This window comes from Chrysemys picta, chromosome 19, assembly GCF_011386835.1.
Source record: "Chrysemys picta bellii isolate R12L10 chromosome 19, ASM1138683v2, whole genome shotgun sequence".
Lineage (NCBI taxonomy): Eukaryota > Metazoa > Chordata > Testudines > Emydidae > Chrysemys > Chrysemys picta.
Window position 1 is genome coordinate 8,467,272 of NC_088809.1, and position 26,486 is coordinate 8,493,757.

The 26,486-nt window shown below is 40.3% G+C and overlaps 1 protein-coding gene across 27 annotated transcripts in view; it reads right to left on the minus strand.

Annotated features, from left to right (window-relative positions):
- MSI2 (musashi RNA binding protein 2) overlaps nucleotides 1–26,486 on the minus strand; it is a 398,015-nt gene that overhangs the window by 30,818 nt on the left and 340,711 nt on the right. For 8 of the 27 annotated variants that reach the window (XM_065572778.1, XM_065572777.1, XM_065572792.1 and 5 more), the window contains one exon: nucleotides 7,944–8,006. The exons of 3 other annotated variants lie outside the window; for them this stretch is intronic. In XM_065572778.1, the coding sequence (XP_065428850.1) occupies nucleotides 7,944–8,006 (63 nt within the window). Of the gene's footprint in view, nucleotides 1–7,886; nucleotides 8,007–9,254; nucleotides 9,279–11,115; nucleotides 24,792–25,955; nucleotides 26,004–26,486 lie in introns of those variants that run through there. 16 more of the 27 variants (XM_065572773.1, XM_065572770.1, XM_065572783.1 and 13 more) reach the window with 6 other exon arrangements.

A 26,486-nucleotide genomic window follows, 5' to 3' on the forward strand; every position in this document is an offset into this window, starting at 1 on the left:
TAACTGGCTGTTCCAGCACTTGGCTAGAATAGAGTAAAATCTACTTGTCAAGCGTAAAAGTTTCAGTGCTCTGAAACGGAAACGTTTTCCTGACTGCGTGATTAGCCTGTTTGGATCACAATACAGTTCAAGCTTATGTGGAGCCACCACTTGGCGTGTGTCAAGAGAGGCACCCCGGCAGCCAGAATGATCTCTGTGGACAAGTGTTTTCCCATTGAAAATAATTCCACTGATTGAAAAGCCCATTAAAAGTTAGCTACTACATTCATTAAAGATTAACTCATGCTGTACTTAAGTCTGTACTTCAGAGCTGGTCACTAATTGCACTGGAGATGATGTATCAAGTGCACGGGATTTTCTATTACAAAGTTATTGATTAAAGCTGATGTATTTTAACTACAATAGACTTCAGGCAGGAGCCCAGTAAAATGACTAGAGCCAAGGTCAGTGCCTGGCAGCAGATTATTTTAAATTTACTGAAATTTTTTTTTGGCTGCGTAAGAGGTTCAGTCCCTCAAGGATAAATAAAATGTTTCCAACAATAAAATAAGATAAACAGTATTTTGTGGGGTTTGAGCACTGGAAGGCACTTCCAGGCGTATGTTTTCTATAATGGCTTTGAAATTATCTTGGATAAACGTATGACTTTAGACCCGTAATAGAAATGATTCTGCTTTAATTCCCTTTTTAAAACAAAACAACCCCGCGTCCTTCAGGGAAGTAATTGCAGAGCACATAAAATAGCGAGGCGAAGAGAGTTGTCACTAACAAGGCCAAAAAAACACCTCTCAAGGAAATGCATAATGACCTCATCTCTACAGACGTGTTGCACACGCCTAGAAGAAAATGGAGTATTTACCCTTCAGACATGTGCTTATTCAGTGCAGAGTTTGGTTTCTTTTACTCCTATTCCTATAACACGAGACATTTTCCTTTTGTTTGCATTCAACTGATTAATCCACAAGATAGATCATTTAACCTACTGGGAATGGAGGATTCTTACAGCAAGTACACACATTATGTAGATACAAAATGGTGCAGGCTCTTCAATTTCATGCCTTCTTCTCAGACCAACATTTTCAGATGCAGCCTTAATATTATAAAAATGAGCAAAGGATAAAAATCTTATGCAGCTGCTAATTTTTAGATGTATCAACTCTGCAGAGTTCCAGTTGCCAGCCTCTGTCAAGTAATTATTGGATGTTCCAGTGGAGTGAGAAATTTCAGCCTGCTTTCTTTTCCCAGGTGGGCTGCTTGTTAGGTTCTGGTTTTTCAGATTGCATGGCTTGGATTAAATTTTACGTACTTTTATATAGTAAAATAAAAAAAGGAGTGCAGGTCCATTTGAGCTGTCACTCCAAAGGAAAATCCCCTAAATCGGCAGTATCAATTCCAAGTTGGTTCATCATTAGATTGTTCAGCTGTTGGTCCTTATGACATTTCAACGTGTTGATCTAGATTTCCCTCATTCCACACACACAGACCAACTGTTGTCCCACTATTTTATTACTATAATTTGCTAACACAATCAGTGCTTAATGACAAGACTAAATATTTTTAGTGCCCCTTATTTAAGTGTAAGACATGGATTTCTACACCCTCTGCAATTTGCCGCTCAGCTAACTTTTAGATACATTCCTCATTTCATCATGTCTTTCACATTAAACAGTGGGTCCCCGCATCTCTGCAACAGATTGAAATCTAAGGGGTAAATTATTTCCCTCTCTCCCTTTGATGCATAAATGTTGAAACTCTTCACTAGCAATAAGGGAAATCTTGTGCACCATGCATCCAGCAGACAGTCTAGATGTCTACAGGATTGTGATTGTGTCAACTACAACCAAGAAGTTCTTTGGCTAATTTATTTTTTTGCTCTATCAGAGGTAAGGAGCACATACAAATTCTTAATTGCATCTTGAAAGCACATTCAAGATACTTTCAATAACATTTGCTGAGGTAAGTGTCCTGGAGACTACACTGAACATACTCAGCAGACTATGAACTAACATTTAGCCCACAGGAAGAGCTCCTAACTCTATTGGAGGGAGGTGGGGGGAGTAGGAGCAGTGTAGGGGAACTTTTCTACTCCCAGCAGGATATTTTCTGAGAAACAAACTAAAATGAAAAAAAAAAAAGTGTAATTCAGGACTTGAATTACCAGCTGTTAAATCTAGTCACTGCTGCTTCATTTTGAAAACAATTTAAAAAGTTAAGTGCGTAAAACTGGGTGCAAAAAGCAAAGACATTTGTTGGCTCAATGGCAAAGATGATGAACTTGTCTTTTACTCCTAATGCTGGTATTTATGAAATGTTTAATCTTAATTTAAAAATGTTCCCTTAAGCCCAGCGACATGGCAATGAATACAAACCATGACTAGCACAGAGTCTATTGCATAACAAGATTTGAGGTTTATGACCTAAAAACAATTCCCTTGTGTCTCAGGAGAGTCTGGTAGGAAGCTGTTTTACATACATTATATTATTTAGCTATCCTATGGGGTGGTTTGCATTTTGTACAAATGGTTTAAGACCTCCAAAGAATGATTCTATGGGCTAATGCAGACAGTTGAGGGATTAATGAGGAAATCATGATTACAAATGATTTAAAACAAAATCTTAATTTTCTAATACAAATTAAAATACTGAACATACTGTATTCATATTCAAAGATCTAATTCCCAGGATTTTTAATTTGAAAAATAAGGTAAATTTACTATCAACATAAGAGTATGTGTGAGTTCTTGTGGTGGGAAAGGATGTAGGTTAGCTACAGCCACGTTCAATTTATAAATTCAGATAATGGGGTTTAACAAATACAGTACTATGGATCCAAGCCTTTAGGAGTACACTGGTTTCTTGATAGCCCTACTCTTTCAATCAAACCAATGCTATGCTTTTGACTGACACACTATTTCAAGTTGATGATTCCTATAATATCAACTCAACAATGCATGTTCTACAACTACATCTACTGCTACCAGTACGACTACTACAGTGCATGCATTTAGTTCAGTCCCACAGATACATACACTCTAAGAACAGGCAAGGGGAGATGTGAAATGTTTTACGGTACGACAGGTGTTTTGTTTTTTTAAGTAGGGGAAATTAATAAAAACATAAAAAGAAAAAGTGTACAAAAAAAAAAAAAAGAGACATTTCTCAAGAGTTGATATGAGTTGTTTCTTGAACCGTTTCATCTGAACAAGCAAAAAACATGCAACCAGCTGCTACTAACAAGAAGCTGGACACTGAGAGAGGATTAATAGGTGTGGACAAACCTTCCCGCTGAGCGCGCTCAGAAGAGTGTTTGAGAGGAGGTGTGCACGTCCGAGTGTAAGAGAGGCCGGAAAGAATGCCTCAGAGACACCCTCTCTCACAGCAGCCCCAACCAAGCAAGAGAGAAAACAACAAAAACATAACTGCTCACACTCACCATCAAGGTCAGTAGCTCACGTTACTAGATTTGTTATAGCTGGCAAGTATAAAGTACAGTAAGGGGTTGTTGGGGGCTCAGGGATCAAAGGCAGCATTTGCAGTTGGAGACTGGCAAGGTGTTAAGGGCGGGGGGAGGGAGGGAAAGAGGTATATACCCTTAGCTCCAAACCACAAGAGAGTCCTGAGCGTTCCCTGCTTTATACCTCTCGTCATCATTTCTACTGGGCAGAGTGGGGGTAAAATGTTGCCCTTCTGATTTGCTAATGTTTTTGCCCCCACTTTGAATGACTGCCCAAGGTGTCAAGCAGTGAAGAATTAGGCTCGTCGCATTATTATTTTATTCTCCACTCATCAGGGAGGAATAGTTAACGCTAACACGCTGGGGAGCGCACTAAGACGATGGGGGGTGGGGGGGGGGCCCAACAACTTTCTGCCAAATTTTATTTTGTTTTCTGTTTTTTTTTCTTCCAAATTAATTCCTACCCTCCCAAGTGTAAGATAAAAATGTTTCCCCCCTCTCTGTTTTCCTTTTTTTAAACAGCACTTACAAGACAAAAATGATTATGTTCAAAATATGCCAGGTGAAATTAAAAGAAACGTGACACTGATAGTGAAATTGTCTAGGAGGAGTTTGCAGCATTCAGACTTTCAAGCTTGCTAATTTTACATGGCCCAGGTCCCAATTCATTAAAAAAAAATACAAGGAGGGATGAGTTTATCAAAGCCAATTAGAGGATTTAGCCACACAGCTCCCACAGAAGTGAATGGGAACTGTATGGCTAAATCTAAGTCAGTTTAGAAAAATGTCACCCATTGCGTCTACATGGGCGTGTTGGTTTGGTGCGTGATTTATAAAGGGAAGCACCAAAGCATAAACCTCCCAGTCTAGGAGAAGAGTTTAGCAAGTGAGAATGACACTGAACATGAGGACAGGGAAATGTCCCTTTCTACTGATCACAGGAGTTACTGTTGCAATTGGTACCAGACCTTATTCCGTTTAATAATAGTAATTGGTGATTGTATTCCCACAAGCAGAAATATAACAAAGAAAGAAAGAAAGAAAGAAAGAAAGAAAGAAAGAAAGAAAGAAAGAAAGAAAGAAGGAAAGAAGGAAAGAAGGAAAGAAAAGCCCACAATGTGCAGAATCACAAAAATGATTACTGACCAAGATAGGTTCATGACATTAACACAGCTGACATGCAAGTTAACTGCACCCCAGGCTGAAATAATCTAGGCATATTCTTTTGATGATTATTAAGCAAACATGCAAATTTTCCATAGTACACGTAAGAACAGCTTCTTAGGTTACACAGCGGTCATCGATGCCCAGACAACACGGTGATGGGGCTTTAGAAATGCATTAGACAAAGTCTTGCCTGGAAGTGTGCATGCATTTTGGGTGCTGATCAGATCTTAGTTTTCTTATGGTCCATATTTTTGAAAGAGCTCAACTCCCTAAATAAAGTGGCCAGGCTTTTACTGGGAATGCTGGGAGCTACTGAGAGCCAAACACTTCTGAAAATCTTGCCACTTTGTTTAGGTGTCTGAATGGGAGCTGTTGGTGTGGAGATCTTCGCAAAAATCTGGCACTAGAAATATTCCAAGATTCATGTCCAAAAAGGCAGCTATATAAAAAATGCATTGAAGTGAACACGAAAGTTTTGGGAGTGCACTTAAGCTCTGATCCCGCAAACATTTATGCATTTGCTTAGCTTTACTACTGTAAAGAGCCCCCTTGAAATCAATGAAACTACTCATGGGAGTAAAGTTAAGCACATGCTTAAGTGTTTGCAGGATCAGGGCCTGAATTTTCAAATGAATTGGCACAAGTGGAAAGTGGAGCTCTGATTTATTCACAGAGAAGGTATAGCATGGCAACACAAATAGAACCGCCCCAGTAAGGTGCTGTGGAATTGTGTGTGTGTGTGTGGGGGGGTGTGTTTCTGTTGCCCATTCGTTCTCTGGTGACTTTACTCAGACTGACAACAAACGGAAGCCAATGAGTGCCAGTCATGCTGCATTCTGCATTTTCTGCATTAATCATAAAAGCATATGAGGGGATTGTGCACAATTGCAAAAACATTTTTCTTGTAATGAATCGGGCCCATACACTGTAAGATGAGATTTATCATACTCCATTGCTCCTGAATACAATTCACTACCATTGCTGTATGAAAGTGACAAGCCCAAGATGCCCTGTTCAACAACTCTCTTTAGATGGAAATGACTGCAAATAAAACACCATCGTTCCATAGAACACATTTCACTACAAATGTAAACAGCCTCTAGTTTAAGAAGTTTGACAATCTCTTTCTTCCTCCTTGAGATTATGAGTGAGGTTGGTGAGTTTTGTTTGTTTGTTTGTTTGTTTTGGGGCACACATACAATTTTGAGACCTGAAAGGCATTTCTAAACTCCATACTGCTCTTTAAACTTGCCAGGAAGGGTGGTGTTAATTTAGGGTTAGATTTAGTTTCGTATTGCACGTTCAAATAAAAATAATAATAATAATAATAATAATAATAAAAAAAACCACACTAAAAAACCCCAAATGATTACAGGCACAGAATTGATTGATGCTCAGTTCAATTGTAAAGGGGAACCAAAAGCACTCTGATTAAAAGAATAATAATAATGAAAGCAACGTTAATCTAGCCAAACCCTCTGCGCCTTCTTAAGGGGCAACTCACCAGGTCTGTTAGTACTTAAAACCTAAAGGGCAAAACACGAGGAAGAGACAGTGACAATTAAGTCAATTTTCCTCAATTAATACGTGAAATCAATTTTTCTTCTCTTTAAAGAAAGGGGGGAGGGAGAAAGAAAGAGAAGGAAAAATATTCCCACAGCTGTCTGGCAAGTCACCCCTTAGGCTTTCTCCACATGCCACAAAATAAAACTGGTACAGATGATCCTTTGTAGCCCCGCAAGCAGTGCCAGTTTGCATGGAACGGAGTTCTCCTGACATCTTACTTTGGACTCCACAGAATTAGGGTCTCACTCAATGCATATTTGGGTGTTAGTGCTCAATAGTCTTTTTCTTTTTTTTCTTTTTTTAAGAGCCTAGCTAGCCAGCGTAGAAGTTCCATACAGGTCACTGAAAACCTCTACTCTAGGATCAAATCGTGAGTAAGCTGGAAACATTATTTGCTGCGTGTCTTATGTGTACAATGTTGAGCAAAACCGCACTGAAGCGGTTGGGGAGTTGAATGCCAGGTAGCAAAAACGTTTTCTCAAAACTCCCTTCCTCCCTAGATGTCCCTTCATCCTTAGCAAGAACAAATGGTAAGATGAATGCACGGGATGATACATAAATGTTGAATGTACATGTGAGAGCAGGTAAATCTACTGAGAAGGCATCACTCTACCAATTTGTTCTTGCTCAGGGTTTATTGTTTTGAGTCACCACTGTACAATCAAGACACAGCATAGTATGCAGATACAGAACAGGGTGTGCTGGTAAGTTAACAGCCCACTCATGACTGTACTGAACATTTAATTACTTAAGCAAAGCGCTAATTCACATGTTTCCCTACATTGAAATTCTAGGGTAATAACTGTAATTGGTAACAATTTATTTATTTCCCTTAAGGGGGGAAAAATAAGCGTTTGGAGGGACAGAGAGAAAAGCTTTAACATTTCCCGTGAAGCTTAGGCCGCAGTTTGCAGTAAGTAACAAGAGCAGTAGTCTGAGAAACAAAAACTAAGCTTTAAATGGCAGGCAAATTAAAAAACATACTTTGGAAACCAACAATACAATACATGTGCTTTCAGCAGGGCCACTTTGATTTGGCTCCAGGTAACGTTTATTGATTGCCTGTACTTCAGGCAGCATTTACAGCTGTACCACCCCAATTAGAGTTCAAAGGAAAGCGGATCTTGAGTGCACATATGAACATTTTAGGATCTCTTCTAATATACTGTAGCAGATGTGATGCTTTTGTCTCCAGATTAACAGGAAGCTCTGCTCTAGTAAATTACCATCCTGGTAACCAGCTAGTTCCAGGGGAAAGAATACTATTTTGTTGGGAGGTGAGGCCAAGAAAGATATTTTTTAAAATAAATCCATAGGACAACTTGCCATGATGTCTTACTGGGGGCAATCGTTCAAGTCACAAATCTGGGTGGTGTGGTTTGATCTCGCAGCCACTGGAGCATTAACTGCAGAGAGCAAATGCTGCATTGTTAACCCAGTGCAAACTTCACATGAGAAATGAAAACTTTTTTTTGTGTCCTTTATGAGCTTTAATTTAAAATAAATAAATGAACAACACCAACGCCGCCGCCCCCACCCTGGGTTTGACGGTTCTTATGTAAACCTCCTGTAAGGTGCTCCAGGCCTCATGGCCTCCACTTGTAGTGAGAGTTTTTTTCAGGTCCCCAGCATAAGTGTGAGGAAAATCAGAGTAATGATGGACAGCTGCAGCCACATAGAATACCGACAGAGCTTTTACCTTGCCCTGCATTCTGAGGGTATGCCATGTAGCCGCCTCTTCCACCGGCCCCCCTACCTGATCCTCTCGCTGCTGCCACGGCTGCTGCTGCTACTGGTCCATAGGCCGCTGCCGGAAAACCTAGCCACGGAAAGAAGGAGAAGGGTAAAGGGAAAAATCCAATGAACAGCAGGTGTAACCAAACAAAAAGAAAAGGGGGGGGGAAATACTGTGGTACTTTTGGGGGCAACTATGGTCAATTATGGTCCTATTTTCAAAAGGGGTTGGTGATTTGGGGGTCTGACGTAAGGAACCTTAAAAGAGCCTGATTTACTGACAGAGCTGAGCCTCTGAAAATCAGGTCCCTTTATGGTGTGCCTATTTGGGCCTGCAAAATGGAAGCACCTGTGGCCTTCTTTTGAAAATCCTGCCCTAAATCCTCTGCAATGAATTTCAATGGCTGCATGCTCTGATGATGCCTTTTTATCCTGTGCATAGGTCTTCTGAGCCACTGCGAGTTTTAAAGGCAAGATACTGGAGTGAATTAATTCACAGAGACAGCTTGTAGGATGTGGTTTATATCTTCTTGCTTTCAAACTGTTAGGGCTCAGATCAGTTTTGCAAAACAAGAAGGATACGTTGATTTTATTCTTTGCTTATTTGCAAAAGGAAAGCAATGTGCTGATTTATAGACAAGAGAGTAATCAAAATTACAGGAGGGTCCTTGTTTCAAGATCACAGGTTTGCTGGGATAAAGGAAAAAATTTTCACTCGGATGCATTAAAAAAAAAAAAGCTTTCTAAAGCAAAACAGCAGCATATCAAGGAATTTCAGGTACCATACCCTGATGCAGGGGGACTGTGAAACTGCAGAAAAATGAGCTGCCACTAGCAACATTTTGGTTCCTAATTTAATTAATTTTAAAAAATCTGCCAGAGACACTGGATTTTTCTTTTTTTCTTTTTTAAGTAAGCAAAGACAGGGAAAAAGGTGATCAACAAACACACCAGATGCCCTTGCTGCAAAGGACAGCAAGAGGCTCTGACAGATTCCTGGTCTTTGCAGAATTCCAGCTGCTCATATTAGTTTTGATGACCCAAGACAGGGCAAACTTGTCGGGGAACACAGCTTCTGTGCCACACTGAACAGACCACAGAAGAACAACTGAGACTTTAAAGAAGCAATTGGGACAGCAGAAGAGAGCAGAACAAACTAGAGAGAGAGAGACAGAGAGAGAGAGAGAGAGTTCCAGATAAATCAGCAAACTACAAGCCCACTAACTCTAGTACTATCATCCCAGCTACATGTAACCAGGGAAAAACTGAACAAAGAACAGCTAAGCTAGAGTGACTCTAAACTACTTTAAAACATCAATTAAAAAAGACATACTTGCATTTAAATACGGTAATAGGGCTGTTAGGGGGGGAAAAAAAAGTCTATGTAAATATATATACAGCGACCTCAGGCTATTGTCTGCGCCTGTTCCCAACATACAGAACATGTGCACAAACACAGCAAATCAAGTTATTATTCAACGCTGACACGAGCCTGTTTGCTCTTATTATGATGCTGAATTGTTACAAACATAGAAGAGTGAGACACCCAGCAGGATTTATTTAGGGTGATAGGGTCAAAAGCCTAAGTCTCCTCCACTCCTGTAACCCAGATTGAGGCCTGGTCTACAGTTAAAATTTAGATTGACAGAACTATGTAAAATTCACCCCCTGAGTGACAACCGAAGAGTGCGTCTGTCAACCTAGCTACTGCTGCTCAGGCAGGTGGACTAACTCTAGATGGAAAACCCCTATACAGTGCCATAGCTGTACAAACAGAAGCTTCGGTTTCCTGCCAGTCTATACTTTCCTCTTAGCCAGAGCTCACTGTTACAAAATGGAATTCACTCTCCCAGGGGAAAACTGCTGGCAGGTCAGAGGCAAGGCTCTGGAACCATATTCTCTTCCCTTAGAAACAAGCCCAAACCCAAACCCTGATCCAGACTTGGACCCATCAGTCAATCAGCAAAATTCCCCAGTGCCTGATGGAACACACAGGGCCAGCTTCAAACAGTTGGGGGAGAAAGTGTCCCTATTCTCCCAAAGAAATCCCCTTCTCCGTTCTCTGGCTAAGATGATGCACAGCCAACCAACCTGCCCAGAAAGCAGCATCCTTCACGTTCCCACATCCCATTCAGGACAGGTCCATAGAGAATGTGAAAAGTCACGGGCAACCTGTCAACTGCAGGCTTTGTGGGCTCCCTAAGCTGCCCCTAAGGTTCAGATGAGACTTGGATTTTCCATATTATAATATGCCTCTGTCTCCTTCCAGTGTGCGCCCCGGACTGCCAAACCTCCTTCGAAGACAGCGTAAGAAACAGAGCCGGAAAGCATATTTCTCTTGCTTAAGTGCCAGGGACTCCCAGTATTTACTTCAAATGAAGGGCAAAAAAAGCATTACCATGCAAAAGAAGAATGAAATAATGGAGGTGGAGAAGGAAACCAACAGAAAGACCCTGAACAAAAGATGCATTATTCTACTCCAGTGTGTGCTTTGGACAGGTGTGTGAAAAATTAGCTCAGAGAAAGGAATTCGTTATTCCAAATCTCAGAGAAAAGCCTCTGCGTGACACTGAGTTCCAAACAACTGAAATATAATCCGATCAACTCAAGTGCCGTTAGGGGAATTCTGCCCCTGTGCGTGGACGAGAGCGTTTGGGGCAGGGCGAGAGGATTGTTAGCAGCGTGTGGGAGGGTTGAAGTGTTGCGAGGAGAAGGGAGGACTGATTAATAACCAGGATTCGGAAAACATGGTTACCGATCCTAACTCCCTCAGCCCACAAGTCTTGAATCAATGCTGCCTACTGAAAATAGATTTGCCAGGCTTCACATTAACATGGTTAATACTTGCACACTGCATTGAGGCTGTAACAATAATAATAATAATTATTATTATTATAGTTATTTACATACTATTTTTCTCCCTTAGATCTCAAAGTGAGCTTTACAAAGGTGACTAAGTAGCACTATCTCCATTATACAGAGAGGGTACTCTGAGGTAAGGAGAAGCTAAGTGACTTGCTGAAAGCCACACGGAGAGTCAGTGGCAGAGCTGGGAATAGAATCCAGGTCTCCTAGTTCCCAGCCTGGTCAGTAAAACATTACCACTCCCTCAGCATTATGTAAGGGGGTGTCCCCTCACTGCTGTACTTTATACACTTCTAAAGTGACCACTCCTGAGTAAGACTTTAGAGAACATCACTTGTATTGACAGAATTATCAAGACTCCCATCCTAGGTATCATACGATATTTCTCTTGCACGTATATTCACTGTGCCCAGGTGATCTAGTGCCATAGGGACTCACACCTGGGAGGTAAGGCATGACCCACTCACCACCATCCTACTGAGCTACTGCTCACTGCTGAGACTCATTAGTGGAGAGGCAGGTGTATGCAACACCCCTGCCTCTCCACCTGCATCTTCATGCATCCCATAGAAACGTTTTTTTACACAAATCAGACAAATACTTTGGAAAAGATATTTCTCTACATTATAGCAGGTTAGTAATTTCCCCAGACTCCTGGGGTTTAAAACAGCATGGGCCATAGTGTCCCAAAGGGGTATGCCATGTGATTCTTTATGTCCAAAGTGCTGTTCCTCGTAGAAGGCTAAAATTTGGCTACAGAGAGAGACTACCTATAGCTCCACAACTTATGATGATCAGTGGGGATCTAAACACGGATGGAGCCATGGGAAAAACTCCCAGGGGCCCAAAGCAGGGTACTATCAGTGGAAAGTACTGGGTTATGGAACTCCTGGTCAGTGGAGATCAGGAGCTGTCCGACATGCCTGTAGCATGAAGTGTAAGACCCACCTCTTTCCACAGGTGAGGGCAATGACTCTGAACTGGCCTCATAACCTTTTCCTGGAGATAAACAGGAGGGTGTTTGGGGCTGGGGTGGAGGCTCCAGGGGATGACTGGGGCCTGGATGAAGGTGGGTGGGTGGGTGGGGGTGTCACCAGTGCCTGTGAACAAAGAGAGCCTTGAGCCAGAATTGGGCCCCTTCACCTTCTGATACTGTCCCTCCTTCTTCACTTGGATCTAGCAGGGGGAGCAGCATGTGGGGAGGCCGAGGGGGTGTCCTGGCTGCTTGTTCAGCAGATGCCAAGACAGCAGCTGTCGGCTGTTCCAGCAGGGACGGGGGAACACCTGGCACTGGCAGCTTCAGTAACCTGACACCTGCTGCCATTCTGGTGAGGGGAGAGGGGACAGCACTGAACGATGGACGAGAACCGGGCAACTGCAGTCGAAGCTGGGGGAGGGAGGAACCCCGTGACCAAAATCGGTGAAGCAAAAAACACAGGCGGAGCGGAGCGGGGCGGGGCGGAGGAGTCCACCTGGAGCCAGCTGGCATCTGAAAGGGCTTAAGCAATAAAAAGGCCAGCTCCGAGCCAACCGCATCTTACAACAGGCCCTGAACCAAAGCCCTTTGACGTCAACGGGAGTCTTTCCATTGACTTCAATGGACTTTGGATGAGATCCGTGGTGAAGGCGAAACAGCACCAGCCCTTCTTGCTCCGAGTAGCCACCGTTATCTAGAGCCATCACTATGCCAACTGAAAAATCAAAAAGGAGGGAGGGAAGAGCTCAATCTATTCATATTTGTCCCCTTCCTGCAGAAATGATCCCTGTCCTTCTTTGTGTATCCTTTGCTTATAATTGCCTAGAGAAAATAAGACGCCTAAGCTGTTCAAAAGGACTAAAGTGGATTTAGGCATTCCAATTAGCAGATATTTTACAATAAATGTTTTGAAAGGGGCTCAAATGCTGTCCAAGAAAGCTCTGAGGATTCAGATCAATTTCATGCTGCCTTATTACTCAGAAAGAGCTAACATGAATATTTGGAGTTCAATTTTTCATAGATAAATTTTTCTGCTTCCTGCATCACTAGTTTCACTTTAAATACTGAAACAGCCTCATGTGGGAGAACAAGGACACATCTGTTTTTAACTACGATGCCCTAAGGTCACAAATTTAGTGAGTGGCTGTCTACATGCAAGTGTTTTCTCCAACACACAAATAAGTCTGGGGAGAAATCAAGTGGGTGACACACAACCGAAGCAGGGGATGCTGAATTTAAAGAGCCAGTGCAAAGCCGTGACATGAAGCACGGAATTCGCCTCACCCGACTTTCTCGAACAGCCACACACTTGATGAGGTTGGATATAGCTGAGTTTCATAGGAACTTCAGGAGAAGAGATGGAAAGAGCAGTGCTGTACATCAAGTCCTGATATAACACATAAGCCCCACGTTAAGGGTTATGTGGGCCTTAGGTGGTGCCCTCGCTCTCTGCAATGGGAGCATTTAATCCATCATGTGCGTTTGGCTCCATTGTGCACCCTGATTGCAACAAACTGATCTTCTCATAGTTAGAGGAAGGAAAGACTTTGCCCCGTTTCCCCAGCGCTTCCCAACAAGAAGTGAATCAAGACTTTAGTTACAACCAAACCAAAAAAGGGGAGATATAATCAAGATCTGGCCATTGATCATATGGCAATTTGGGTAAGAATTCAGCACTTCCATCCACGATAAATGGGGAATAAAATATTCCCCTATAATTCCAATGCACTCCCATTCTGCTCACGCAGTGTCAAGCTGTTGGCGGCTGGCTGTGCTGACCAACCCTTAACATCCTAGACTGCAGATTACACCTACTTGTACCTGCACAGAAAGCTTCCTTCCATCCTGGAGCTCAAATGAAATTCATTGCAGGGGAAGTGCCACGCCCAGCTTTCATTAGCAAAGAGTGATGCAGCAGGCACGCAGATTGTAAGAGAGAGATCTTTATTGAGCATGCATAAAACGTCAGTGTTACGCATTGAAAGGCCCTGTGTGTGTCTGGGAGCAGCCTGATCCCTTCCCAGTTCACATCCCTGAGCCCCTGGTGTCATACCTAATTAGGTTGTTCCAGCTGAAACCTGACCCTCACATCATAATACAGCCTGCTTGTGTCAAATAGCTGGGCAGGGATAGTCCTGGATGGATCCCAGGCCTCTGAAAACAACAAGGAGCTTGGTACACTCTGCACAAAGCGGGCAGGTCTGAGAATGAGAGCGGGCGAGCGAAACAGAGCAGGAGCAAACTGTTCTCAATGACCCGGTCAACGTACCCAGCACTGAGACCAGCAGACTCATTAGTGAACCAAAACCGATGTAATTCATTGTTACATTACTTACAACCCAGTTAGTGCCACACTAGACATCAGCGCCCTAGGTGAAGGTTTTTGAGTTTCTCCATCTCTGACACCACCATTTTAAATCTGTCTATACAGCCACCTCTCTGCCAGTTCTTTGGATACAAAACTGTAACACAGACACTGCACAGCAGGTTACGTGCCCCTCTGTGCCCAACCCACAGAGGGTGTGATTCTGTTACAGCTCCCTGTTTGAGAGCTTGCTCAGGACAATCTTCCGCTGTCCAGGGTAACCCACTGGTCAGAGTGCATTGTGTCTCCCCCTCTCCCCTTTGTGCCTGATCTACAGACGATGCAAGTCTGTTACAGCCCCCAGCTTCAGAGTTTTTCGGCTCTTTAGGCTAATGCTTTCAGCTCTGGAGGACGCTGGTTCAATGCCTGGTGTCGACCAAGCACATCACATACACTGACCTGTGGGTTACACATCGTTAGTAGATAATAGCACTAAGACATCGGCACCGGTTAAAGGTCATGAGAGAGGCATGGTCCAGTGGTCGGTCAGTCGGTTTGTAATCCAGTTAACATGTACCATATTGTTTACCATTCTAGTTTTTTAATCAAAATGTTGTGCAGTAGCAAGTCATAGGCCTTACAGAAGTTTAAGTATGTTATCTCAAAACTATTATTTTTATTAGCCAAACTTGTAATTTCATTAAAAAAATATTAACTTTGACAGGATTAATTTTCCATTAGCCCGTGTTGATCATTAATTACATTACCCCTCCTTTAATTTTTTATTGATCGAGTCCTGTACCAGCAGCTCCATCATCTTGCCCAGGACTGATGTCAAACTGACAGGCCTATATCTACTCGAATCATCCTATTTACCCTTTTAAAATACTGGCACAACATTAGTGTTCTTCCAGTCTTCTGGAACTTCCCTAGTGTTCCAAAGCTTATTGAAAATGAACATAACTGTACAGTGAGCGCCTCAGCCAGCTCTTTTAAAACTCTTGGATGCAAGTTATCTAGACCTGCTGTTTTAAAAATGTCTAACTTTTGTAGCTGCTGTTTAATATTCTCATGAGATACGAGTGGAATGGAAAGTGTTATCACCATATGATGAGACTACATCATCTGTTCCCCACCCCCAAATACAGAACTTTAAGATTCATTGAACAAATCTGCCTTTTCTGATTATTATTGATAATTCAACCATTTGCATCTAATAATGGATCATGGTTAGCATTCTTTTTGTTCCTAATATATTTAAAAAACTCCTTATTGTCCTTAACTTTGTTGGCCATAGATTTCTCTTTATGTCCCTTTGTTCCACATCCAGCACAATGGAGTTGGGGCCTCTTGGCACTACTGTAATATAATAAATAGTACAGTGCAGGGGAGAGTAACATCGGCATGTGTGAAAATGAGGAGAGTGAAACCAAGTAACAGGATTTGCTTTACTTTCATGAGTCATTCTTTTTAAAGGGGGTAATGTTAAAACATTAAAAAGCACCTGGTATTGCAAACCCCAACGGTTCAAAAATAGTGAGTCAGGCCTCAAAACATATCATGAGATTAGTTTAAAAATCACAAAGGTTTTTTTTTTTTTAAATACATGTTTTGTTTTGTTTTTTAATCTGTTTACTGTTTTCTGAGTGTTTGGGCTGCACTTGGGTCAGCTTTTCTTCACATCCACGGAGACTAGAAATTTCCTTTATTTAAAATGAAAGGTGAGAGTCTCACATAATTACTTGGGTTTCAGGAAAAACAACAAATAGCACAAGACTTTTGATAAAATCATGAGAGTTGGCAACACTGAGGATACATTAAACATGCCCAGAGAATTAAGCCTAGCAAACAAATATGTATTTCAGACTCAACTCTTTTGAGGCAGGGACTGTGATTTCCTGTATGCACAGTACCTACCACAGTGGGGATTGAACCCTCTAGGTGCTATTACAATTTGAATGTTAAATAATAATGTGTGGACAGGTAGGCAGCATTTACACATACATACACTGCACTGTGTGAAAATTCATGAAGCCATGAATGTTTCCAAACTGGGATTTCCAGAAGGGACTGTAGATTTGGGGGGGAGGGGAGGAGGGAAGAGGGAAGGGGGATGGCGGAGACAGCACCAATTCTCAATGTATTCCCCTTCGCCATTTAAAACACTTGATTTTATACCAAAAACTCTTTCTTGCTTCTTAGAATATACTGTTTTAAACATTAGTTAGTTAGGAAAAGTAGAGACCATGTTCACTTGGTCTTAAAAAAAAGAAAGTGTGAAATCTAGAATTCAAAATTGTCTGTAGGTTGAATAGGAAAGAAGGTGGAGGGGGGAGAACTGATATCCTCTTTTCAAACAATGTTAGCAGTAGCTTTGATCAGCACAGAAAAGCTTTAAAAGGCTCACAGCTGTCATTCCAAATGGATTCTCTCTTGCATTATTCTTTTCATTAGCCAGTTATCCTTTTTGTAGGACCTTTAGGTTTAATTTTGAAAGTGTCTGACTCAAAACCATGCAGCATCCCAATATGAAACTTTTTGGGGGATATTCCGTGTAACTGTCATGTTTAGTTGTGTGCATGTGAAGAGGAAGGCTATGTCAAATAGACAATACCCTCCACATATACAACCCTAACTTTTCTACTATCTTTCTCTCAATTCCTCCTTAAAAAACTCACATCTAAGTTTAACAAAAACACCCAACCTACAGTGTTTAGAGAGAAAGAAAAAAACCCAGAGAAATCAAAATTTATTTAAAGGTGATGAAAGATCTGGGTTCTACCAAAGCGTTCACAGCAAAATATTTTATGTTAATTAGTTTCCTTGGGTTTGAATGAAGATTCCACCCAAAGTTCTAAAACTCAGACATAGAATCATCTCTAAATTATGTCTAAGCAAATTTTACAGTATCTTGAAGGTAAAACCAATATACTTTTTAAAGAAATGGGGCAGCCGAGTCTTTAAAATGCCAAATAGAGGTGAACAAACAAGAAGTTACAAAGCGGGCCTTCAGGGAAATGGAAAATTCTTTTCCTGAGCTTCTGATCAATCCTATTAACATTTTTAACATCTACAAGTCTGCTCAGAGTTCTTTATTGTGACTGCCACATTAAGTGTTTCCCTTTGTCTTAAAATGCTGCGTTATATCAAGCTTATTAAAATCTGTTTCACCGGGTCAGGAAATTAGTGAACTTCAGATAAAGCACATCATGCATAATGGGAACCTCATTAAACAGCCCATCATGTTGTTCAAGGCACAGTCCCCCACTATGTAAAATGTATGTATGGCATATGGCAAGATTTTGTAGGAGAATTCTCAACGTCAGACACCAGTAATGGAGTTCACACAGCGTGTGTGTGTTTGCAGATGGGTGTTATTATGAACAATATTTCTCCTCTGGAACTTGGACAAAAATGATAAAACCCAAATACAGTTAATTTAAAATTTGGCACTTCCGCTTTATGTCCTGTAAACGATCCATTTTTCAGCAGCTTACGGCTCCTGGGTGATGGCTTTTAAAATGGGAATGATGCACTTTTGTCCAGTAATTACTTTATGCATCAGTGAGACAAAGCTGCCTATTTGTCTGCAAATTATTGTTGAGTCTTCTCAAGTGTAATAACCCCTTGCAATTATTTCACCATACAGAACTGGCGGCTTCTCAAAGGCAAATGGTTTGTTCTAAGAAAAAATAATTTTTTTTTTAAAGAAACCTAAAGCTTGTAGTTTTTTTTTTATTCTATTTTTACAGTGTTCCTGGTCTACCGCAGTTAATGAACACTCCACAGATTTCTGTAATGTGGCCACCAACTGCCTTGTTAATCCACATGTGGGCCATAGATACTACATTTCCCAGCATGCAATGCTTTACCTCGATCTATAATTTGGAGAGCCCTAATAGTAACTAGTGAAACAGACAGAATTATAGCCTTTAGATCAACACAGCCGACGTAGGTGAAAGGGACTTTAAACTAAATCATGTTCTAAGAGGAACTAACTCCATTCAGTACTAAACTGAGGTGTTGGATGGAAACATTTCTCATATTAAACCTAGAGGCCAGGCATTATCATACATTTTTAATAAACACAATTGATTCATGAAACTATCATTGCAGGGGGAGGTCAATGCATTCAGGCTTGCCATTATAGCATGCAAGTTCTAAATTCTGGCCACCTGTTGTTGGCCGAACAAGGAAGGGGTTGAAGGGAATAGCATCAAAGCATCTGTTTCAAATGCAGCCAAGTGCTTCAGACCTCATTTCAGTTGCTTCAAAAGGTACCGAAAAGACAAGCTTCTTAGTTTAAACATTTAACTTCTAAAAAAACATTCTCCAACTGTACGTATATGTGCTACAAAGGGGAAGATCTGCAATATTAGCTCCAGTATAAATCTCTTGAATTTAGCAAAGGCCTAACAAGAGCCAATGACTGGAAGCTGAAGTTAGACAAAAAATAAAATTGAAAATAAGATGCATTTTAACAGAGGACAATAACCATTTGACCAGATTACCAAGAGATGGTAAAATCTCCATCACCTGAAGGCTGTAAATCGAGATCTAAAAGATAAGCTCTCATTCTGCCACACATTATTGGGTTCAACAGAGTTCACTTACATAGCACGAAAGAATAATTCTCTTCATGGCAGGAATCGCAGGGTGAAATGGTGGGGCCTGTGCTATACAGGAGGTCAGGTTAGACAGTCCTAGTCCTTGGTCTTTAAACCTTTATAGTGCCAGTGAGTGGTCTGCATATTATTATAAGTCCTGGAAAAGGTTTCCTGGAAGGTAACGTAAAATTTAACTGCCTGATTTCAAATCTTATTACTTGAACTGATTGAAAAATTCGTAATTTCAAAATTGTCCAATGCAAAAAAAAAAAAAGGGGGGAGGGGGGACTAATTTTTGAGAACATTTTTGAAAAAAGTTCTCATTTGTGGCTGGCTACACTTATTACATTAGGTTACATTTTAAATCTGTATTTTAGTATTTATATGAGATATACATGCTATTCAGTCTATTACAACTAACTCTATAGGGGTCAGGTTTAGGCTCGTATCAGACTCAGCATTATTTGATTACATTGCTCTTTCTAGGATTTCTGCTATACATGAGGGTTTTCTTTATGCCTCTTTGCCCCTGTGAATAATTATTCCCATTAAATTTTCCATTTGCTCTAGCTGAGGCCTCTTAGGAGCAGAAGTTACTATCTAAGAGCCCCCTTCTATTGCACTGAAGTTGTGAAACGCAGAGAGTCCAGTTCACGTTCAAACAACATAGCTACAGTATGAAATAGGTAGGCTAGTTTTTCCCCTCCACCTGGGACTGCTCATTTTCAGGGCAATGACCCTGTCTCGCTCTGACAGCAATCTCAACATCTGGGTCATGGATCAATAGAACAGTTAGAACCCAACCAAGGAGATAGATTCCTTGAGGACAGACAAGATTCCTTGAGGACAGACAACCCTTGGGAGGTCTGACCTCATGGAATGTTTTAACAGCCCGCACAAACTCAATGACGTTGAGAGGTTCTTTACTGCTTTGGGAAGTTTTCTATCAAGGCTTTTAAGGCACCCATATAAAAAACATTTGTAAAGTTTGAAACTTTATCAAGACATGACATTTGGGGAAACCTTCACAAATACTTATGTGGGAGGTTCAGGAAACCGCATGGAAGCTATTATGTTGGCAAAGGGTCCTACCAGAAACTTCCAGGGGCTGGAAACTTTGCAAGTGCTCAGTGTTGGCCTAACTCTGTTGCCACTGAAATAATGGGAGTTTTACCACTGACCCCAGTGGGAGCAAAGTTGGACCAACACCAATTGCTTCTGAAAATCCCATCCTAAATTTATTGGCCATGGTAATATTTTTTAGATCAGACCATTCCCTTGCCTGTACAAGTGAAAATGAGATTCTTCTGAGCTAAAACATCCCAAGAATGCAAAGGGGCTTCTGCTGGGAGTCAGGGGACTGCACCCTTCTGAATGACTGGCTCAGTTTCTGGTTCTTTTTTAACCTGTTGTAAGAATTCTACTCAGCTCCTTATCCTGCACCCATCGCCATGGTATCTAGTAGTGCATTGAGTGGAATGACTAGCAACCGTCTCATGTGGTGCTTTCCATCTGTCTGTCTTCTTCTCCAAAGAGAGACTATTAGGTGGATGTGTGTGTATGTGTATACTGTATAATTTGCATTTACGAATGACAGGCCAAATGGGAAGTGCTTATTACCACAAGGCTATCCAGAAATAGAATATTCCAAACAGATCCTAGTATGATTAAGGAAAGTACTACTTACAGCATTTATATTGGGGTTAAAATCTAGGTAAAATATTTTCCTGTGACCAAAAAAAAAAAAAAAACCAAACTCAATCTGCCAAGTAAGCAGAACTTAATGGGGTATTTCATGGTTAGCGGTTTATGTGCACTGAAATATTAATTTTTTACTTTATTACCTACATTTTTAAGGGTTCCCTGCTCACGGGAAGCACATGTATCCTGCATGCATGCACTTCAGCCTCTCATCCTAGGTGAAAGACATGCAAACTTTCAAATTAATTGGGGGAGGGGGGGAGAAGAGGAAGAGGGCGGGGAGTCCAGTCTGCCATTTGCTTTCATTGATGGAAATCAAATCTGAAAGGTTTGAAGAATGTAATTAAGCTCACTCTGGTAGATTTAATAAATTCTTTGTAAACCATTTTACGCCATGCAGACGCCACCCGCATTTTCTAGGTGAACAAAGGCATGCAGTGCTGGAAGGATTAGATCAGCATTTAAGCAGTATGGGAAGGGCTAGAAGGAAGAGTGAGAAACAGCTCTAACTTTGTTTTGCATTTTTTACCATAACAAGTTTAAACAATTTACTGCACAGCTTCTAATGGGACTTGCGTTTACCCAACCACAATACTTTGAACCACAGAATGCCAAGGACAGGTTTACTTTAAAAAAAAAAAAAATTAAGATCAGTCATTAAATTATCACGCTGTGACAAGCTTTGTTACTGCTTCCAACATGGTTCAACTACTGGGGACCTGACTAAAGCCCCCTCTGTACAACACTGTCAGGGTAAAGGGGCCAGTGTGAATATAATTTACTCCCACTTTAAAGCACCCTTACACTGCCAGAGAAGTGTAGAGTGGCCTTAGTATAAATGAAAATCGTCGTCCTGGGTCTGTAAAATGCCATGTGTATCTCTAGCACGAAGGCATTTAGAATGGAACTACGCTGACTTGCACCAGCTGAGATGTGCTAGGCTGGTTTACAGCAACGGATGATCTGGCCCTCAGAGCTGAACAACATTTATTCTCAGAAACTATGTATGGTACTCCCCTCCCCCTCTTACAAGTACATTATCTAGCTATAATATCTAGCTACAACTAAATGTTTCATTTTGTGCCATGCATTCAGACTACAAATATATTCCCTTCTCTTCAATCACATGCTGGTCCCCACTGTGGATTTCTTGTGAGGAGCACACAACAGAGTGAGGGGGTGAAGAGCTGTCGGGGGGGGGGGGGAATAAATCTTGCAGGTTTTGGGCATTTGCTTTTTCACATCATAGGCTGGTAAATATTTTAACTATTTCTCCACCCTCCTCCTTCCTCTTTGAAATTCTCAAACAGAGCCTTAAATATCTCATTATTACAAAAACTACCCCATCCTGACACCCCAACTCTCCTCCTCCCCACCCCCCAAATCCACAATGTAACCATTTATATTATCTGTAAAACATATAGGATAGTTACGGTTACATGAATATTGCTTTTCTATACCAGTTACTCTCAGACTAAGTAGGCTTCAAGGTAACGTGGTTTTGAGTAGCTGCCATAGAACAAACTAAACTAAGGCTTTCAGATTTAAAATAATATTTTTTAAAATACTGTCAATAATGGAAAACCTAAACGTTATCTTAGATGGTCTGCTATTTGGGGGCCGGGACTGGTCTTTTTGTTCTGTGGTAGTACAGAGCCTAGCACAATGGGATCCTGGTCCATGATTGGGCCTTCTAGGCTCTACTGCAATATAAAGAAGTAAATATATTTTTCTTTTCTCTGGAAAGTTCATCTAAATATTTGTTTCTCCCCCCCCCCCATATCTAAACACTTCACTGTGCTTAAAAAAATTAATTAAAAACCCCAAGAAATAATTCCAACAGCCAAAGGTTGGGTAACCCTGCAATAACAAACCACCATGACTATGATGGAGGAAAATAGAATTCCAGTAAAGAAACACATTTCAATTTCAAACTTCCAAGGAGTCGTCACAGGTATCGATCTGCAAAGGGCTCTGCACAGGGCAACTCTTGCGCTCCCACCGGGGGTATTCTGTTTTTAAATGATGACAGGGCTGTTATTTATTTTCTTTTAATATTTAAATGCGTTTCACTCCAAAAACAGATTCCTCCCCATTAGTGCAAAAGAGTTCACAAACAGTGTATGGATCTGATCCTCACCCCACTGCTATCAATGGCACCAAGTCCATTGAAGTTAATGGTGCAGAATCAGACTTTATACGAATAATGCAGCTTTAACATGTAGGTACTGTTCACCAACACTATAAATGTGTCTTTTTATTATCTCTGCTGTAAACATACCTAATATGCAATATTCACACCGTGAGTTCTTCAAACACTGGGTCACACACTTCAAATGATGATCTTTTTATTCTTTTATTAAATTGTCATTGGTACTGGTTATTTGGTATGTCCAAACCAAAATACGAAACTGCAAGCTAAGAGAGCAGCAACACAGCTTGTCCATTGTAAACGATTTATTATTGTTTTTTTCTACCTCAGTTGCTTACAGGAAAAAAATAATTAATTAAAAAAAAAAAAAGCACAGATGAACTATTTACAAAATGAGAAAATTGACAATAGCTGAAATGTTTGCAAATCATGCACACTAGGAAAAGTTCACAAAAGCAAAGCAATTCATAGCAAAACAAAAACAAAATAATAAAAAAGCCATACAGATTTAAAAAAAGCAGAAGAATAAAAAGGAAAACTAACCAATTATTACATCAAGCATCTTTAATGAAAAGAACAGCATAGCTGTGTATGTAGAGCCTTGGACACTGACATTTTAAACAAGTGGATTAACAAACATTAAAATGCATTACAGTTCTACTGTAAGCATGCAATTTACTTCTCACAAACTTATAAAATTGATAGCACTTTTTTTTTTTTAATAAAAAGGAGAATTTAAATGCAACGTGTGCTTTCAACCATACAGCTCAGAACTTAGTTCTGTTAGAAACAAAGCCAATAATGGGAAAGCGTATAAAACCAGGTGACGGGATACTTCATAGATTTGTGCAGAGGCTAAAGTTTAAGAGGTGCAATACAGCTCATGCTGGCAGCTCAGTTCCTGCTGCTCTTGCTAGAATTTTAATTCTGCCAATGGTTTGCAAGTGAAGCATGGAAGTTACTACAGCATCTGAACTTCGGAAAGCATAGCCTAATCCAAGATAGGGAACTTCCTAGGAGCTTTGAAGGTGGTTATTTTATTTTATTTTTTTTAATGTGTGGAAGAATGGGATGATTTAGTGTTTGTTTTGGAGGTGGGGCGGTGGGGTGTTTGGTAGCCTCTAATCATCCACAGCTTACTTTGATGAGCACTTTTCAAGGTAAAAACAAGAAGGAGTCCGGTGGCACCTTAAAGACTAACAGATTTATTTGGGCATAAGCTTTCGTGGGTAAAAAACCCACTTCTTCAGATGCATGGAGTGAAAGTTACAGATGCAGACATTATACAATGACACACGAAGAGAAGGGAGTTACCTCACAAGTGGAGAACCAGTGTTGACTGGGCCAATTCGATCAGGGTGGATGTAGTCCACTCCCAATAATAGATGAGGCGGTGTCAATTCCAGGAGAGGCAAAAGCTGCTTTTGTAATGAGCCAGCCACTCCCAGTCCCTATTCAAGCCCAAATTAATGGTGTTAAATTTGCAAATGAATTTTAGTTCTGCTGTTTCGGCTACCCCCGATACCTGACACTTTCAAGGTGACATCACTATACTAAAATTTTTCTGTTTTCAAAACAGAACTCTCAGTTATTAGAATTTCAACGACTGAAAGATCTGTAAAAACAAAAAAGTAATAATCATGCAATTGCCAACCTCACAGATTAAATTTTCACAGATACATGATCATAATACTTTGAATAATTAGATTCATTCCCCTGGCTTGCACAATAATCTTAGCTATATGTTACCAGCCCTCCTGCATGATAATTATGACTTTTACTGATATTAAATATGCTGTATATCAAAAAGCATCAACATTTCAGTTTGGGGGCTTTTTATAGGACTTGATCATAATTTCCATTTCCCTAATAAATTATTTCTACAAAGTTTGTGAGAAGTCATGCCTTTATAACGTCAACTAACGCCCGCCTCCATTCTCTTTGTGAGTTACATTCCATGTGGGCATTAAAAACTCAATATAAAGCAGAGGAAACAAAAATAAGAAAAAGCAAACTCAAGCAGTGAGGATATGGAGCCTTTAAAAATAATAATAATAATAATAATAAAAAAATAAGTCCAGTCAATCAAACCAGCCAGTAAAAGCAGCATTTTTTCAGTGGACATTGATATTAAACATGGACCACCCAGGCTGTCTCTGTCTGTCTCTTTCTCTCATTAGCACTGTAGTAAACCCCGATTAATTTGTTATGCATCTTTAAGAACTAGTTGATAAAAATTATGTCTTGTGAAATCGGCAAATAGTCTGCAAAGTGAAATAAGAACAGAAATTAATAGATTAAACTGAAAAGATAAGTCCCAGAAATTAAAAAAAAATAAAAAATGAAACAGGATAGGGAGTGATTATAATAATAATAATAATAATTTAAAAATGACTATGTACTAAGCTATTAAAGCCTAGAGGAAAAAAAAACTTGATGAAAGAAGATAGAACAGTTGCCAAAGTGATTTACATTCCTGCCGCTTTTCAAGCTAAGGGCTGTCACCTACTTTGATAGAAGTATAATACAAGAGATATATAGAGGGGGCATCATTCAAACAGACAAATAGTCATAGAGCAAAGAGCCTTCTTTCCAAATTACCAAAACAAAAATGCAAACAGGTGGATCATGACATTCGTAGCATTGTTTCGCTTTGACAACAGTAAATATCACATTACAACACAATATTGACTGGCATTTTAAAAGAATTAAAAGAAAAATAAAATGGGTGGTTTAACCTGAAAAGGCAACTGGAATAAAGGGCGCTGATATTAAAATAAATGCAACCGTAATACAATTCTTTGAAATGGTAACTGTTAATAGCACAGTTTTGCAATATTTTATTTTTATAATACGAGGAACACTATAATTTCCTTGAAATTAGCTGACTTATTATGGCACAGACCTCAGAAGCGTACTATATTAAGGCTCTGTGACACATCTGCACTCTAATAAGAAGCGACGTCAGGACTGCTCTATAACAAACCATTTAAAGTAGCATTCTGACATAAGAGATAATGAAGGATAAGTGTGTGTGCTCATATCAAGGCATTTAGCTACAACAAACTCTTTCATTCAGCCTTGCCATGAGATCTGCTGGTAGAATGACCCAAGAGAAGATGCAGCCAAACTGAAATAGTGTGGGGGGGGTCTTCTTTTTAGTAAAATCCCACAGAAAAGTACACTGTTTTTACTTCAATACTCTGGTGATAGGTAGCAGCCTAAAACCCTAAGATATTGCAAACTGTAGTGTTTTGGGACAAGCCTTCAAGGAAAAGAAAAAGAAAAAAAATAGAGTATTTTGTAGAAATGACCCAAACAGTTCCTCTTAATCACAATAATGCAACGTTTTGGGTGTGTAGGTAGTTTTTATTTTTTTAAAAGGGTATACATGCCCATATTTTGCTCTGCAAAGTTTGCATGCTCACCTGTTTCCATGCTCAGAACCCCACCTCCATGCACGCAAAGGGGCGCTTCTGCATGTGCAAAAACATGCATGAGAAAATATTATGAATGCAATTTAGGCACCTTGGAAAACTTGGCCTATGCTGTTGAATACTCTAGTATTTTTTAATCAGTGTACTGATTTCTTACATTTTATTAAAAGCTTCCTTTTCTCTGCTAGTTTGTAACAGCCTGTACTGTTCAAAACCTGGATTTCTGCTAAAGCAGGGAGAAGGGTCATTTTCAAAAAATAAACCCTGAAAAAAATGGCTTCCAGTCTCAGGTTTGTAGAGAGGATGCGAAAGGAAAATGCAGAGAACAACGAAAGCAGCATAGGTACATTAAGACAAATCGATAAAGTAGCATTAATTTAATCAACATTTATATGAAAGATGTGACATATAGAGGTTAGCATGCAATATTCTCTGAACTCTGCATATAAAACCCTCTCTACGTTCTGGTGACACTGATAACATATTGAGCTTCGCATTCCTACCTACAACATTTCCTCACCA